The sequence below is a fragment of the Humulus lupulus genome, chromosome 8, assembly GCF_963169125.1.
Source record: "Humulus lupulus chromosome 8, drHumLupu1.1, whole genome shotgun sequence".
Lineage (NCBI taxonomy): Eukaryota > Viridiplantae > Streptophyta > Magnoliopsida > Rosales > Cannabaceae > Humulus > Humulus lupulus.
In genome coordinates this window covers 86,887,198-86,905,675 of record NC_084800.1, presented here as the reverse complement: position 1 = coordinate 86,905,675, position 18,478 = coordinate 86,887,198, and the positions used below count along the sequence as shown (strand labels likewise).

General features: G+C 34.4%; 2 protein-coding genes across 3 annotated transcripts; both read right to left on the bottom strand.

Moving 5' to 3' along the window:
* Positions 1-4,204: 4,204 nt before the first annotated feature.
* LOC133798031 (putative nitric oxide synthase) lies at positions 4,205-8,819 on the bottom strand. 2 transcript variants are annotated; one of them, XM_062236203.1, is made up of 13 exons: positions 8,293-8,819; positions 7,605-7,790; positions 7,415-7,501; positions 7,251-7,330; positions 6,932-7,013; positions 6,532-6,552; positions 6,356-6,401; positions 5,718-5,836; positions 5,386-5,499; positions 5,206-5,304; positions 5,031-5,120; positions 4,833-4,939; positions 4,205-4,688 (listed from the first exon to the last, which is right to left on the bottom strand). In XM_062236203.1, exons 1-13 carry the CDS (start codon positions 8,704-8,706, stop codon positions 4,439-4,441), a joined length of 1,695 nt encoding a protein of 564 aa, XP_062092187.1. In that variant the 5' UTR covers positions 8,707-8,819; the 3' UTR covers positions 4,205-4,438. The 2 variants fall into 2 exon arrangements, with proteins under 2 accessions (XP_062092187.1, XP_062092185.1); XM_062236201.1 differs by having other exon boundaries at positions 5,206-5,499.
* Positions 8,820-10,085: 1,266 nt separating this feature from the next.
* On the bottom strand, positions 10,086-11,392 carry LOC133795759 (probable aquaporin TIP5-1; the record flags this gene model as incomplete). Its single annotated transcript, XM_062233214.1, has 3 exons — positions 10,086-10,655; positions 10,740-10,990; positions 11,251-11,392. Coding segments are annotated over 3 exons (774 nt in total), but the record flags the coding sequence as incomplete, so codon positions are not given.
* Between the last annotated feature and the right edge of the window lie 7,086 nt (positions 11,393-18,478).

Here is an 18,478-nt window from a genome sequence, read left to right as displayed (position 1 = left end):
ATCCTTGACTTCTTGCATTGCTCGAGCAAACTCAGCTTGTGTTGTAGTATTAGCTGCTGCCCACAAAAGTTGCTTAAGTAAAAGCTCAGGATATTCCTTTTTAAAGTTAGCATGAAGATGTCTAACACAATACCTCACCTCGCACCCACTAAATATGGCTCCCATTGCATTTTCTAATCCTTTTTTACGATCACTCATCATTGTCACCTTGGTAGGACTCAAATTCTCGAGATCATCCTTCAATAGCTCCAAGAACCAAGTCCAAACCTCAGTGTTTTCCTTTTCAACAACACAATAGGCAATGGGAAACATGGAGTTATTACCGTCAATGCCTACTGCAACCAATAAAATTCTCCTACAATATCCTTTTAAAAAGCAGCCATCAAGACCAATAAGAGGTCTACAACCCCCCCAACCAACCATCTCTACATGCCTTAAGACAAATATAAATACGCTGACATGTCCTTCTCCCATTAACCAAATCAGTTTTCAACTTCACAGTAGAGCCAGGATTGGTAGCCAACAACCTTTTACAGTAATCATCAAGAATGGTGTATTGTTCCTTGACAGACCCTTCCAACATCTTCCTTGCTTTTGTCTTGGCTCTGTAAAATGTCCAGCTAGACACACGTGAGTACTTGGTCTTTGCAGTTATCTCCCTAAATGCAGTGTATTCCATACTCGGATTTAGCCTAAATTGCTCCAAAAAGTGCTTTGCAAGCCAAGTTGAGGTCAGCTTTTTATTGTCCACGACTATGCTTGTCAACAACTGTTTTGACCATCATTGTCTTGCCATCTGTTTTGTTAACTATTGAAGCAAACAACATCCATTCACAGTTTGCACCCTTGCACTTAACTCTAACTCTATTTGAATCGTTGGCAATAAATACATATTCTCGATCACCTTCAATAAAGTACTCCCTTATTGCATTCCTTAAAATTGTAATAGTGGTAAATTCCATGCCAAGAACAAATTGGAAGTTTTGCATTTTGGTTTTCAGGTTGAATTCTTTGGAATGTTTACCAGCATCAAATTCATCATCTGACTTCAATTCGTGTAACTCCTCCTCAGAACATATACCATCTGAGTCTCCATCATCAACATTTTGAGTACAAAAATCTGAAACTGATTGCCACCATCTCCAAGGGTCAGATTGTGTACCCATCTCTTTCTCAGCTTCAACCTCTTGCTCAAATTCTTCCTCCTACAATATGAAATCTTCATCATTCTCTCTTCTACTACAACCAGTTTGCTTTCCTTTCCCTTTTCTGTCATGCTGAACTTTGTTTTGGCTCTCCTCAGCTGTATTTTCCCTCACATTAGCTTGCTTTCCTTTCCCATTTCTATCATCCTGAGCCGGTTCTTGGTTCTCCTCAACTGTATCTTCCCTCACATCACCAATATCATCCTCTGAATCTGAAACCACAACCACCTCTGGTATTTGGTTCTCCATATCACTTTCACAATTCATGTAGTCAAACTCTTCTTCACATTCCTCTTCATCAGGTTCATCAAAGTCAGCATCCTGAAATTCCTCTGAATATTAATTAGCATCAAACTCTTCTTGTTCCCCATCAATGGCTGCATCAACAGGGATACCAACAACATCTACAGGGACATCACAACCATCTGGTAGTTCCTCTATAATACATCTTTTTCAGAGGAGGTAAAGTGGTAGCAGGGACATGTTTAACAGCTTCTGAATCTTCCTTCCAATCTAAAGGGCGGACTGTTTCCAGAAAAATAAGATATATGTCAATCTTGTAGCCCGATTCCTCTCAATATCCTCTACAATTCTTTGGATCTCCTTATCTCCTACCACCATGATGCTCGTATTAAGCACCTTTCCTATTGGTTTGTACATAAAACTCACTGGAAGTTTATGTCCTAAGTCCAAGGCCATTCCATCCAATTCCATTCTAGTGAAGTAATCAGTATCCACCCAATCAACATAATCAACTTTACTTCCTTCATATCTTCTATTGCCGAATGGAGTAAACCAGCTTCCCCCATGGTGTATTGCAATAGTGAAGATGTTAGTATGACCACCTGTTAAATAAAGACAACTCTGGTTTAGCATACCGCCCTAGTCAACAGAAATAAAAATAGCTATGTCAACACTTCACACACACACAAACCGAAACACAATATAGTTCACACACTTGAAGAGCAACATAGTCCACCACACGATTGAACCATAAACCAGAACAACAAAGATTCCCTCAATAAACAAAGCATATATTTCAATGGACCACACTCTGTCAATTGTATGCACATGCTTCCCAACAACAATTTTACCCAAATTTAATAATACCACCTACTGTAAATCAAAAAAACTCTCACCCCCAAAAAATTTGAAAACTAACACCCTTCCCCGCCCAAACTGCTCTATATAGAGTATCATTATCATTCTCCCAAAAAAATTGTAAAAACACTTTGAGAAGAAATGAAACCCAGTCAATAGGTTATGTACAAAAGAAAAGAACTAACTGTAGTCGGGTGGTTGTTCCTCCGGTTGTCGAATGATCGACATTGTGGGGGCAAAGTCGTCGTCGTCTCTTCCATGCTCCTATCGTCATCTCTTCAATCGTCGGGGGGAAAGCTTTGATCGTCTTTTATGGGTAATGAATTTTTAGATTTTTTTGTTTTAGATTAGTTTTAGAACTTGTTATTAAGACAATCGGTTTTTTTTATTATATTTTTAATGGTTAGTTTTTTTGTTTTTTTTGTTTTAGATTAGAAAACAGAAATATTAATTGATTTTGTTTTAAATTTTAATAATTAAACCCAATCAGGTTGTGCTACATGTACCTTGTATACCCCTAACGGCTTAGGGACAACGGCTACACTAAAACATTAACGGTAGACATTATTGCTGCCAAATTTTTTATATAAGCATTTAAGTGCAACAAACTTAACTATATAGACATTATTGCCGCAAATATCCCTTTTTAAAATAAGAACATTGAGCTTCTTAGTGCTATTGTTTTGGACCATTTACTATAATTTCTCACCAAACCTTGTTTCAATCTTAAACTCAGTCTAAGTTTAACAGGGAATAGTTTGTATCACAATGTTGGTTAAAGAAATTCTCTAGTCACTTTTATGGTGGGAGCATTTATAATTTTTAGCTTAATAATTTTATTATGTGCTATTGAAGTAATTTTTGGCAAACAGTGTAGAATGATTCAATTGATTTAGCAAAGACCGATTTCGCCAAAATTATATAATTAATTAAAATCAGTAATGTTCAAGAAGTTAAGGGTCTGATTGGTTCGCGATTAGAAAACTGTATTTTTTAAAAGTGAGATTCTAAAATGAAAATCTGAATTTAGTGACTAAAATCATGTTTCTGAAAATGTGATTGGTTCAATGTCAGTAAACTGTTTTTAAGTTTTAAAAAAATGAATCTATGATCGGTATTAAATTTGAAAATATAACATAAACTGAATATGTGATTGGAACAGCTGAATTTGAATATTATTTTAATTTTATATATTTTATATACATAGGTTGTATAATATTAAATTTTGACTTATCAATAGATTTAATTAAGTAAAATTTAATTATATTGATAAATTAAAATTTAATAATAATTATTGATTAGATTTATAACAATATTGCATTGTCATCTATAAAAATACCCGCACAACTTATTTTTGAATTGTGCATAAATGTCATAAAATATTCCATAAACACCTTATTACTAGTGGGAACATACTCAAGTCATAAAAATTGACAAAAAAAATAATAATAAATACAAGCAATGATACAAAGGATAGGAGTAGAGAGAACAAACAAATCTTGATTTTGATTTTAAGTTTTTGGAGAAAAAATCACAAAACAAAGAAAATGCAAAATTGTTGTTTTTTAAATTACAACACAAAATTAGAATTCTGATTAGGATATAGTTTTCAAAAACAATCTACCAATCAAATATTTTGGTAAGTCCCACAAATTTTAAGTTTTCAAAATCATAAAATCATTTCCAAATCCCCTACCAATCACACCCTAAGAACGTCACATTCTGCATAACCTACCAAATTTATACAAGTGAGGGAAAATGATTTATTTATTCTTTTAGCCTTTCAAACCTTAAGATTCATTTTGAAAAAAAATTTAGACCAGCGGACCAACCTAGCAATTTTGTTACCTTATCCCAACTATAACTATATATCTGTACATATATTAACAAATGTTACGTACAGTACAGAAAATACTTGGTTAAAATATACAATCAATAATTAGTACATAATATGTATATATACAGACGCAATTAAAAATCTTTGTTATCGACAAAACAATAGTTGTTATTCCGCAATAATAACTATCTTCAAAAACTCAAAAGACCTCAAGGTCGATAACTTTTTCCACAGAATGAATTGCAGGGTATATATACACACACACACACACATGTGAAACACGACTCACCAATCATCAAAAATTCCACTTTGGTCTTGCTTCTGCCTCTTTCTCTGTCAACTCCCGGTACTGGTACCAATCTTCACCAGACTTCCCAACAGGCAATGGGGGCCTCACAAATATCTCCACCGGTCTCGGCACATGGACTACTATACGAAGTTCGCCTGAGGTTTCTCCTGAGCTTGAATCTGAATTGCTTACCACTTGGCTCTTAGGCTCCAACCTAAACCATCCTAGGCCTGATATAGCAACATCACAAGCAGGCCTGTCCAAAAAGATAAAAACCAATTTTCATAAATAGTTAGTTTCAACCAAATGAATTAATTTGATGAACAGTTTTGGCTTCCTTGACACAAGATTGAGGCAACCAAAATGGAAGGAGGAGGCAATATGGACAATTTAAAATTACCTTTCTACGCCTTCAAAATTTAATCGTAGTTCACGCACTATTTCGAGTCCTCGCCATTCTTCTACTCGTTCTCCTGTTGGAGGTGTCAGTAGACCTCCAACTTCTTTCTGCAACATAGTAAAAACTTTTTAGCTTTAAGAGAAATAGTTCCATCCAATGTTCATTATTAATTGATCATGATTCTGATTAAAAGATAACCTGGTAAAATTCATCTGCCTCGTCAGTAGGTACTGCGTGAATCTGAAGAATCTTGGGTCCATAAAATATTAAGCGTGTTTCTGGAAGAACCTGAAAGCATCAAGATCTTAGAATATGTTGGATCGGGGGATGAAATAAGATATAAATGTTAAGCATGCTAATTTAATGACAACACCTTTAATATGTCTATTCTGACAAGACCTCCCCAAAATAATGATTGACCGTTCAAGAGGTTGGCCATATTGTTCCCTGCAGTACCATTTTCTGATTGAACCTGATAATTATGATAAATAAGAACCAAGAAGTTTACTGAAAAGAGCTTAGGAAGCCAAAGCAGTACAAAAATTAAACTTACAGGAAATATTTGACCCCTGATTCGACTCCGAGGAGCAAGGACTGGCAAATCTTCTGAATGAACCACTGCTGCTTGTCTATGGTGGAGATGAACTCCAGGTGTGTCGTATAACTTCTGCATGAAGAAGAAAGTTACCAATGTAGGTTCCATGAAATATATAAGTATACACACACACACATATAACTTTTCATAAAACATTTTACGTTTCAAATATTGGATTTGATAATAACAATAATACTAAGACCTATTAAATCCTCGTATATTAAGAACAAGTAATACCACTGAAATAGGAGAGGAATTATCATAAGATAAATGATAAGAAAAAGGCATACCCCGCCACTTAGGAAAGCATTAATTTGAATGGGACCTAATGTGGTTCCAGGAACTGCAGACTGTATTGGTTTATATTTTTGTGCAGCTGCAGCAACTGGGTCCTTTTCCGCCATCAATTCTGGTATCAAACAAAACAGTAGTACAAGTTAAAATAGAAATGATCCACGATGGCATTCAGAAAGTCCAGACTTGGCCCATAATTCCAGCTGAAAGGAATGTAACTTTGCTTTACACAATAGATATTTTAAATTCATGGATAAATTATATAAAATGGCATAGCAAAGACTCAGACCCAGGATAGATCCTCAGTTAAAAAAATTTCAAAGAAATCCTCAATCTCAATTACAGACTTACAGCCATATCATTCAACACTACTTTTCTTTTATAGTTTTGGCCGTCTGGCCCTGCCCCCAAAACTGAAGACATTGGGTGAAGAATCACCCTAATGATCAATCAAAAATCAAATACAACAACTTTTATAGTAGCCTCCAATTATCATCTCTCTTAACAATATAGAGGAACATATTGAAGTTGGCAATAATTAAACTAGAAGTTTAAGCTCTTTCATTAAGATTGTCTACAAGCAAACTTCAATCAATGTATAAGCAAGTTTCACAAAATGAATGAAATGGCTTACTCAGCAAAGCAGTGATAAATGCTGATTTCCCAACGTTAGCGGCACCCTAAATGAAAAAAGAGAATTGAAAGTTTTACATAAGAAAACTACCAGGTATCAACTAACAAACGTAATCTCTTTGTATTATAATTAATATTCAAAATCAACACAATTTAACCTCCCGTTCAGAAACTAACCAGAATGTAAACATCTCGACCCTGCACAAAAAGTCAGCCAAAGAGCATAAGTTATTGAAAGCATTAAAGAGGAAAAGTTATACTTCATACAGAAAAAACTGTTTAAATCTTCTATAAATTATGAAGATATATACATATAAACTCTAATTAAAATCTTTCTATACTTCATCTTACTTTATTATTCCCTAAAGTAATCATGAAATACCTTAGTGGCGTTGTAACTATTTCATATTCACTAACTAAAGTGTTTTGTGACATTTCATATTTTATCTTCCAAATTTCTAGTTAATTTTTATAAATGACACCTGATAAGTATATGCCTTACTTAATGATCTGCAATATGTGTACAAGCATAGAGAATATTAACACACAACAGCATGTAACAGTGAAATAGAAAAACCTTCTTCTCCCTTTGAATTTCTGATGCTACTCCAGTTATCCCAACCAAAGACTTTGAACTTGTAAGATGAACACTTAAAACACTGCAAAGAATAGTATAATCATAGAAATATGCATATCAAGCTCCAAAGCTTCGATAAAATATTAATTATATTTATCTGCAATGACTGCTTTAAAGTATAAAATTAAAATATAGTTAAAGTCTTAGCCAAGAGAGTTAAGACTAGTTTAAACAAATATATAGTCAGAATAATTTCCAGCAACTCCTTTTACATTATTAGCATGCAAAAAAAAGTGTAGGAAAATGCCTAATGACTTACTTAAGCTTCCTCTTTGTAGTAGCCTCTACAACCCAATCACCAAGGCAGTTTAAATTGGTCCCTTTCGGAAGGAGATCAATCTGATATGAGAACATATACTTAAACATCCATTTCGTACAAAAAAGCTGAAAATCAGCATACGCCACCAATCTGAATATAATTACCTTTGTAACAACTAGTATAATAGGATTTGCACCAGCTAAATCACGAACATGAGCCAAAAAGCTACCATTGAAGTCCACGATATCAACCTACAAGCACTTACTGTCAAATAGTCCGTAAAGAAAATAACCAACATTCTTAAGCAATCTCTAATTCGACTAACGACGAAACAAAATGATAAGTCATACTCACCAATTTAACAATCAGTGCTTTCTCATAACGCAAGTGGGATAACTTCTCTCGGAGCTGATCAGCTGTGATGAACTGTTTCCCGCCAGAATAACCTCCATTTCCCCCAACAGCAGTTATCATGTGTCCATGGGACAGAAGCTTACACCTTCCACAGAGAACACTTCTAAGCTGGCGGTGTTTCTTCTTCTGCACAAACAACATTCATTTCGCACGTGATGTTAATTTACATTTCATGAGAGCAAATAAAATTGAGTTATAAGCATGTTGTGGAAGTTAGAATTGACCGATATAACAGTAATACTTCACCACCATGAAATTCCAATAATCAGAGTCAATTTCTATAATAATGACTCTTCTCACCTTCTCCTGTCCCCTCAAAAAAATATACACATTGACCCCAAAATATCTAAAATTGAATTATGCTCCGCAATTTTAAACACTCTTTCAAACAGTTTCTGGGCATAGATTCAAGCTCAAGCTATTATCTTCAATTATTAATCTAAAAGAATAACCGTATTTGACCATTTCGAATTCGAAGTATACTTGAGGTTCTAACCAGTATAATAATAATTAAAAAAAAAAAAAACAGATTTATCCACAACCATTTAAGTGCAAAATTGAGTTTGAACATCTAAAACCAAAACAACAGAAAATAAATCCCACAAAGAAAAGCTTCGAAATTTTATACCAGTGCATATGTATCTGCATCTACATAACCCGGAGCATCAAGCTCCGAAGTCTGTAACGGAGCTCCACAGCCATAACAAGAAGCCACGGCAGTAGAGACTTTAAATGGCTTGTCTTTCTTCTTCTTCTTATTCTCTTTTTTAATAAGCTTCGCAGCCTCAATTGAACGATGTCTTTCTAGGAAGCGGTCTCCCGGTGTCGGGGCGGCCGCCCCGGTTCCGTCCGGTATGGGCGTAGGGTCCGATAAATTGACCTTAGAAATGGGTGAGTGATTGTAGCCCTGCTGTGGCTGCGATAATCTACAGAGCACGAGAGAAGGTTTAGAGTGGAGTTTAGGAAGCTTCGAACTAAAAAGGGTGGGATTGTAGGGGAAAGAGAGAGGAGATAGAATCGTCGAGAGGGTTTTAAGCGCCATTAATGACTGTGTTGAAGGTTTAGATGTAAAAAGCGGGGAATGGCGGGTTCCCGTTGGGCTGACTGGGAGTGGGGAGACCGAAGAGGATATTAGTTTTCATATCAGTACCTATACGAAGATTACAACTTATAAATAATGTACCATTATCTAATCCATTAATGGCGGCAAATAATAATAATTAATAAAAACAAATATATATTTCTTCAATATATATACGTATAATAAATTAACATCATACATTAAATAAAATAACCCAAAATTTAATTAAGAGACCCTATTTTATTAAAAATTAATATAAATATAATTTTCATTCCACTTATGCTCATATTTTTCCTATTTTTTTCTTCTTTTTTATGTTCTTAAAAATACATATAAATAATATATATTTTAAATATTTTGATAAAAAAAATTAAAACAAAAAATATAAAAATTTGTAAAAGTAAAAGTTTTTTCTAAAAAATTATACATTATTTTAAAAATAAATTATGATAACAAGATAAAATAAAATTATTAAAATTAACAAAAAAAAATAAAGAATGTCAAAAAAATTGTTGAGAAAAAATGTTAAAAATAATTTTAAAAAATATTTATTATAATTAATGAAATACCTTTCTTTATATATTTTTGGGAGTAAACATAATAAATTTTAGACTTTTAGCAGGCTGAATTTAATATATTTAAATAAATTTATTTTATAATTAATTTATTCATTTTGGAAAATTTTGACCAATATACATTGATAGGTCTATAGCATTTAACGGCCAACAATGGTATTTAATGGATGGCCCGCGTAATTGAAGCCTACCCTATGTCGTGCTGCGGAACCTCTTTTTATGCAAACGTTTTGGGATATAGTTCGATCATCTTGGAGTGGAAATAGGCTGTGTTCGAGTTGGTTTGTGTCAACAAGAAGGTGGTGGAGTACTCTACCTTTGAATTGGTTTTAAATGAAGTGTCCTTTTTATGTAAAAGACTTCATCAATTTATCCAATACTCATTGAAATAGGGAAGCCAATCTTATAGCTCATTCTCTAGATCAGATGGTGAGGAAAGGATTGTGGGCTTTGTTATTGTATTCACTTTTAGTGAGGCTTGTACCATTCATTTACCTAAACATAACACACTATTTTAATTATTTATAGTTACAACACATTTTATGTGCGGCAAAAAATATATATGATTTTTTATTAAAAATATGAGGTTTTGTCGTTAATGACTTTTAAAATAATATATATACATATATATATATATATAAGGTAAGACATGTTTTTCTTCATTTTCATTTTGTGAATGAGTTTTTCTTTTTCTTTTTAAATGACCCTTCTCCCATTCTTATATTGGTACATACCTAGCAAACTTAAAAATGTTTGTTATAATCGAGAGAGTGAGAAAATGTACGTATAAGCATTTCATATTATATTAGATTAACAAAGTTTTCATCAATCTTAATAAATAAAACTACAATAACTGCCGTAGATTATGTCCCACAGATCTTAACTACCATACAACTGAGGCTACAACAACATAAAATTGATACTTATATAGTTATATAGGTCTTTAAAGAGGTCTTACACCTCAACTCCAATTGATACTCCTGCTGTTCCAGTGGGTTGATTTGGGTGCACAACATTGTCGTACAAAAGCCCAGCAATCGTGGCTCCAAACAAGGGCCCAACCCAGTACGCTGCTTGGTTCTTGAAAGTGCCAGCAACCACGCTTGACCCAAATGCAGAGGCTGGGTTCATGGAACCCCCTGAAAATGGGCCTACTGCAAGGACATTGGCTCCTGCGCACAGCCCAATCACTACAGGCCCAATTGCACCAAACGGGCCTCGTCGAGGGTCACCCGCTGAATAGATAGTGTACACCAGTGTAAATGTAGCCACACCTTCCATGATTGAGGCCCCAAACCCAGTCATTTCTTCAGCAATTGAATAAGTTGGAATATGCTGCATAAACCAGTAAAAAATTAATACTAAAATTCAACAACAGTCCCAATACAAAATATATATATATATCTTTTATACGTATACCTGTCCAATAATAGTAACTTTCAAAACAACACAAGCAATAACTGAGGCCAACATTTGAGAAATCCAATAAAATAGAGCGGTTGGGACACTAATGTGGCCTCCAACCGCCATTCCAAAGGTGACTGCCGGATTCACATGGCCGCCGGAGATATTGGCGGCCATAAACACGGCCGCCGCCAAGCCGAAGGCATTGGCGACTGCAACCACCACCAGACTGGCTGGATCAGAAGAAGCATCTGGCATCAATTTCCCTGCCATGTTAAAAATTTAAATCATTATAACACACAAAAAAAATACACTACTCCTATTTTCCCAAAAACATTCCATAAAAATGAGAATATTGCTCATCACTATCATGCACTTCATATTATGATCGTGAACAAATGAAAAATCAACAATTATTGTTCATCAATGGAAATGATTTTGTATTAACAGAAATGAAAAAGGAAATGTTTTTCATATATAATGTGAAAATGGTAGTGAATAAGAATTATAAAAAGAAAGTACTAACGCGATGACATGGTGGAGCCCACAACAACGAAGACAAAGAGAAAGGTTGAGATGAACTCTGCAATGTATGATCGGAGGGCGTTGAGAGTGATTGATTGTCCGAATCGGGCGGCAAGCGATGTCCGAGCCATTAATTTATATATAATGTAATATCACACTTGCTTTTTTTGCAGAATAGTATCACACTTACTTATTGTATTATTAGTTTTTACTTAAAGCACTAAGATAAAACCAAACCAGAGCTCTAACTTTTCACTTTTCAAATAACAAAGGCAGAAACGTGCTTAAATAGTTTAACCATGGATTGGATTGCGACGCTCTTCAGTTATTTTTTTAAGAGGAAAAAGAAAAAAAAAATAACTGCCACCAACGTGGAATTGTGGTGGTTAAAAAAGTGAGGATGATTTGTGGTGGTCTAGACAGGACGCAGATCCTCTGTCCCATTTTTCTGCCTCCTCCTTTGTCCAGCCAATAGAATTAGGACAACTCATTAAATGAGTTAACACCTTTAACATTTCCCTCCATCTTTTAATTAACGATTTCTTCCCCCGTTCGGTTAATTGAAAATAAATATTTTATTCTTCTCCTCTTTTTTTTTTTTAAATATATTTTTTTCTTTTGGTTAAAGACAAATTTTATTCTTTTCTTTATTGGAATTTTCACATTATATAGTGTAGTGTAATTAAAATATATGTTAAATTTTATGCATCTTCAAACTATGTGACCTTGAAAAAAATTGACAGAATCATCCCTCTCATTATTAAGTCCCAAACTCTATCTCTCTCTCTATACGACCTCTCTGTCGATACCACCTCCCACCACCATCAACACTACCCACCACTGCTATCACCACCACAATCTTTCCACAATGAAATAACACCACATCTCAATGTCATAGCTGCCGCCACCACTATGGAAACACTCCATCCATGTTTTTTTTTTTTAAGTTTTAGTGATGAAAAATTTAATCTAAAACTTAAATTTAAGAAAATATTGAATTATAACACTAATTTATAGATTTCAAACACTTATGTACAATATTTTTTTATTTTATTTGCATTTTTTTCTTCATATCTAGAACGATGCTAATGCAATGTTATTTCGATGACAGTGTGATGGTGTATTGAAAATATGAGTTTTGACAAAAAAACGATGCCTAACTATCACATTTGCATCGTTAGGCATAACTTTTTGGTCAAAACTCATGTTTTCAATCCATCATCGCACTGGTATCGTATCAACATCGTTAGTCATTATTTTTTTTTCTTCACATTGGCATCGCTAGGCATTGTTTTTTTGCTCAAAAACCATGTTTTTAATACATCATCACATCGACATCGCATCAGCATCATTAGGTATTGTTTTTTTTTTTTGCACTGGCATAACATCGACATCGATTTTTGGTCAAAAACCATGTTTTTAATGCACCATCACAATATCATTGCACTAGCATCGTTAAACATCTTTTTTTTTTGGTCAAAAACCATGTTTTCAATGCACCATCACATCAGCATCGTCAACACATTGTTTTTTTTTTTTTTTAGCATCGTTAAGCATTAGTTTTTTTTGCCAAAAACCAAATTTTCAATGGACCATCGCAACATCGTTAGACATCATTTTTCTACAATTTTTCAAGGGATATTAGCAGTGATAATACCTAAAATTTTTCAAAAGTTGCAATTTAATACCCAAATCTTTTCTTTTTTTGCGGTAATAGTACCTAAATCTATATTTTTAGTATGTATCTGTTAGTACTCATCATTAAGTATCCATATGACATTTTTATACTCGTAAATTTATATATTAAAGTGTAACTTTATAAATGATTTGGGTATTATCGCCGCAAATACCTAAAATCTTTAAATACTATAAAATAAATAAAAAAATTAAACAAGCCTTGTTGGGCGGGGAGTGCTATTCCTATCCTCGCTCTGTTTAATGATATGTTATTTTGTGGTATGATATGTTATTTTTTAGATGATATTTAGTTTCTATCTTATGTATATATAATGGTGATATATAATTTTATTAGTATAATATATTACTTTAATGGTGGTATATAATTTTGTTAGCATGGTATATACATTTTTGAGTAATAATATACCAATTTTATTATTATGGTATATTGGTTTTTTTTATGGTATATAAAATACTATGATACATATGTTATATATGTTTAATAGTATGATATATCTATTTGTTATACTACGGTTTATTAAATTAATATATCGTGCTAATAAACTTATATACCATAAACTTATATGCATTGTTTATTCTATAATATATCAAATTTCGTTATCATTATTTCATATCAATTGATTTTGTTTATTCAATAACGAAATTTGATATATTATAGAATAAATAATGCATATACCGTGTTAACAATAGTTAAAAAACACATGTAATATTTATATAATATTAATCATACATCTTTGATATAACATCTCACAAAAAACATATACATTAGTTGAAAAATGATATACCAACAACCCATAAAAAACGAAAAAAATAAACAAAATTTAAAAATAAAAACTAATTAAACAAAACTAATATATACCATAATATTAAAATATCCATAATAGAATAGTATTAATGTAATTTATTAAATGACATATTTAGTAATATGTAATATTAAGAAGGTGGTTAGATTATTTTGCTACAAAATTAAAAAAATATTTTTTTTCTTAATATTTATGAGATTTTTAAGGTTGTTTTATAAAAATATGGACATTTAATGTTTCTACTTTTTTTATGGTTTTTTGATTTGGAAGTTCATATTTATAGGATTTTCTTTTCCATAAATTTGAACAAATATATAATTATGCCACATTTTTTATCGTAGTTATGTTTTTTTTTATTTTGAAGATAATTTTTTTTTCAATTTTTTATTTTTTTCCTTCATTTTTTAATTAGTTTTTCAGTTTTTTTTTCTTACTTATTTTTTATTCGATTCTTTCCTTTTTATTTTTTTCTACCAATTTTTTCCTTTATCATTTTTTTTTCTTCTTCTTCTTCGTTTCATTTTTATTCATTTATATAATTTTTTCGTTCATCTGTATTGTTTTGATTTTGTTGTTCATATATTTCAGTTTTGTTTCCTTTTTTTTTTTTCATTTTCCTTCTATTTTTTCTTCATTTTTGTATTTATTTTTTTTCCTTTTGTTTACCGAGTTTTTCGGAAACCTTAATAATAGAAGATTAGAGAGCTTAGAAGAAATTATTTATGGAAAAAAGACAAGGTTTTTACGTGGTTGGGGCGTTAATAAGCCTGAGTCCACGAGGTAGTTGTATTAGAGCTTAGAGAACCTTTGACAATAGAGTTTTTGTACAAGTTTTTTGCAGAGAAACTGCTCTATTTCAAGTCTCCCTCCTCTCCCCAGTGCACCGCTATCCGTATTTATAGGCACAAGAGTGCACTGGGCTTGGGCCCGGGTCAAGGGCCGGGCTAACCCGGGCCCAATAAGGGTGTAAATATCACTGGCTTCTCAAATGGGAGCCCAATGCAAAGGAATAAAATAAGAAGCGTACAATAAGTTAAGCCCATTTGGCCAAACCAAACAATATCTTAATCTAAGGCCTGAGACAAACTAGAGTTTCAGTCTGGGTTCTCTGAGCTACGAGGAAGATTTGGGGGACAAGATCGTTTAGAGTTGAGGCGGCACAGTTCTGAACCAATGGCGTGCAATCCCAAGGTAGCCTCTTCTGCAGGTTTAAGCGTGGGGACAACCCCCACGCTTCATGGGATGATGTCAGTATCTTGGGCACTTTACCTTGCCAACCTCGGACAACCGGCCCGGGTTCGTTTACCCACGTCCCCCTCCGTTCACCAAGGTCCGGACCATCTACCAGGATCCCAGACCGTTTACCAGGGTCCAGGACTATCCACAGCGATCCCGGCTCCTATCTTGGTTTCCCAAGTCGCGTCCTTCTCTGCCGCGCCTCGGGGCGTTGGGGGGAGCGGTCCCGGGACCGTACCTCCTGCCCCTGGCAGAGGTCCCGGTCCGAACTCCCAAACGCTCTTTGGGCCTTGCCCAGACTTGGGCTGCCAACATCCGTTTTCCTCTCGCTAAATGGGTCTGATCTGGGCCTTAACTCCAAATCGGGCGGCCCACGGGCTTAGAGGGTAGGCCCGGAAACCTGGGAAGAAACGGGGATAACAATTACCCCCAAGCCTTCACCTAGGCTCACGCGGTGGAGGCTTGTCTCCCTCCTGGACCATCTCGTCACTTCCCAGTTCGTTTCTAAGGCGACGACCCGTAGGTGAGGGGCACTGCGTGCTGAACAATCATGGAATCGAACCTTGCTACGGTACCCCGGGCTCTCCAAGAGGCCCGGACCATTTACCAGGATCCGGGTTCGATTACTAAAGCCCCAGTTCATCACAAAGGGTGCACGTGTCCCCTTGCCATTGGCGCTTTGAAGACATTAGGTCTTGAAAGGTTAGTAGACACCCGAATGGCTACCACGCTAGGGGCTAGCGCGTTGGCTCGGCCTACGAAGCGTCCCATCTGCACGAGTGTTCCCATTATTTCCTCTGCGACAAGGTGGACTGATGGACCCAAAACGGGTATGTTTTAAATATTTATACTCGCAAGCGCACGAATCGTTCATAAAGAATAGTGATCGTGTAAGCAAGGATGTCGAACCCAAAGGAGTTGTCTAAAATTGAAAAGAGAAAACTATTTTAAATCAAAAGTAATAAATTCTAACCTAGTTCCAAAGATTGATGAGTTTTAATATTATGAACATAAAATAAAAGATTGAAAAATAAAGCTATTTAAGAGAATAAAAATAAACCAATAATAATTTGAAAATAAGTGTTAAAAGAAAAGATTATTAAGATACTAGAATCCACAAAGTGTAAGTTTAATAATATTTATTAGTATATTGATTCCCAAGTTTTAGTGATAGTTAAAATAATTCAAACTATCATTTTTCCAAAAAGATTTATAATTTTAAGCACAAATTACTTATAAAGAGATAGGATTTTTCTTCACTTTTCAAAATTATAATTTCAAAGCATTTAGTGTAAATCAATATAATGAAATAACAAATAAATCAATTAACATTATTTATAAGGCAAAACATAATATTTTTGTTCTAAGCATGGATGTGTACAATTTAATGACACATCTTACACAAAGAATATTATGTTTATGCACTAATGAAGAACAAAGTGTAAATGTGTGCTAACAATCCAAAATACATGATATTTAAGATGAAAGAAGATATTTGAAGAAGAAAATTCCATAAACTTTGTTGCACAAAATGGGAAATCAACATACAAAATAAACACTATCTAGTTACAAATTGTTTCATCATCACCTTAATAATCTTAAAAAGATTAGAAACTCATAACTAGAATAACAAATACACACTAAAAATTACAAACATAAATAGGAAAATTTGGAGGAGAAACCCCCAAAATTTTCCTCTAAAAATACATAGAAAAATAACAAAAAAGAAGAAGAAGATGAAGAGAATAGAGAGATTTTGAAATGTGTAGAGTTTTTGGTATGGTAACCTCCCTAAAAATGGTCACCCTAAATGGTCTTCAAAACTCCCTATTTATAGCCAAAATGAGATATTAAAATAATCAATTTAAATTAATTAAATTAATTTAATTAATTATAATATGGTAAATATGGGTAAATTATAGGGTATAATAATTATGTTTTGGGGTCAAATGTGTAGAAAATATGGTAAAAATGTGGTATTTTTGGAGAAAATGAGATAAGGGAACATTGATATTTATGGGCTCAATGCAAAATAAGGTGGTTTGGGGCTGCTTTATGGCAGGTGGGAGCTGGGCGTGTTGGAGGCTCATGGGTCTATGGCTTTAGGCGTGGTCTCTTGGTGCATTGAAGCAGGCAGGCATGGGACTCTTGGCGCTGGTTGATGAAGGAAATGCATTGCTGAAGGGTGAAATGGCTGGTTGAGATGAAAGCTTCTGGTGGTCACGTGGAGATGAGCTGGTGAAGGATTGATGTGGGCCTGGCGTTTGGGCCTTGCTTGGGCTGGCTGAAAGTATTTAAAAAATGTCATTTTCCACCTCTTTTTTAGCTCAAAAATGTCATAAATTCCCTACAAAATAAATATAAAATAAATCATAATACAATATTTTCAACTATAAAATAAATCAATTTAATTAATTGAAAATATTAATTATAACTTAATTTATATTTTATATTTAAGTTCAATAATACAACATTTTTTTACCTCAAATTAAACAATAATAATTTAAATAATTAACTACAACATTACAACAAAATAACTATAAAAACACACAAAAATATATAAAATTAAAATAAACCTAATAAATTCAAAATTACTTAAAAACTTAATAAATCAATTAAAAACTCAAGAATTAAGCAACAATTAGCACATAAAAAGTGGTAAAATAACTCTATTTTGTAGAGTTATTATGGACCGTTGGATGGGGCGACCTTTGAGGTGCCTTGATCCTAGGTCGTTGGATCGGGGCGGCGCGAATCCTGCCTCGGGGGTGCCGTGATCCAATACTCGAGTAGATCCATTAATATCCCTGCACGATCCAGGGTTGTCCGAGAGGGGGGATCGCGCCTAACCGTTAGATCAAAGCAACCTTCTGGCTCTTATAAATAGCCTCAGGTTCTCATTTGAATTCTTTACATTCTCAGAGAAGAAAAACACTTAAAAAGATCTTTTATGACCGAACTTGTCGACGACATTTTTCATTGTCTTCTTCGACTTCGCCGTTGCCTGTTCCTTATACGCCCGGTATCCATACCTTCGCCTGAGCAGTCGACGTCGGCCTGTCCCATAGACGAGCTTTTGGGCCGCCTGCACCTGTTCAAAGACGTGATCCTACCGTCGCTGTCGTCGGAAACCCACCATTCTTCACGATCAGCCTTTTACAGTAAATCTTCCGGACTTCTGCTTTTATTTTTCTGCGCTTGCCATACCGTCACATTTGTCTGTTTAGGCTGTTAAATCTTGCCTGCGTTTAGATTGGCTCTAGGTGCCCTAGGGTAGGTTAGGGAAAGAAAACTGGTCCGGACTGTCCTGGATCTCCCCGGATTAAGGTGGTTCTCGAACGAGTTTCCATAGGCTGGCTTAGGGGCACAGCCAGATCCTTTCCTTTTCTTTTCTGTTCCCGATCAAGGTTCCGCGGCTTCTTAGTGATCCCGGACCTGATCCGGAGGGGACTCCTTCAAGTAGTTCGTAGGAGAGCCCCTGTACCTTAACCG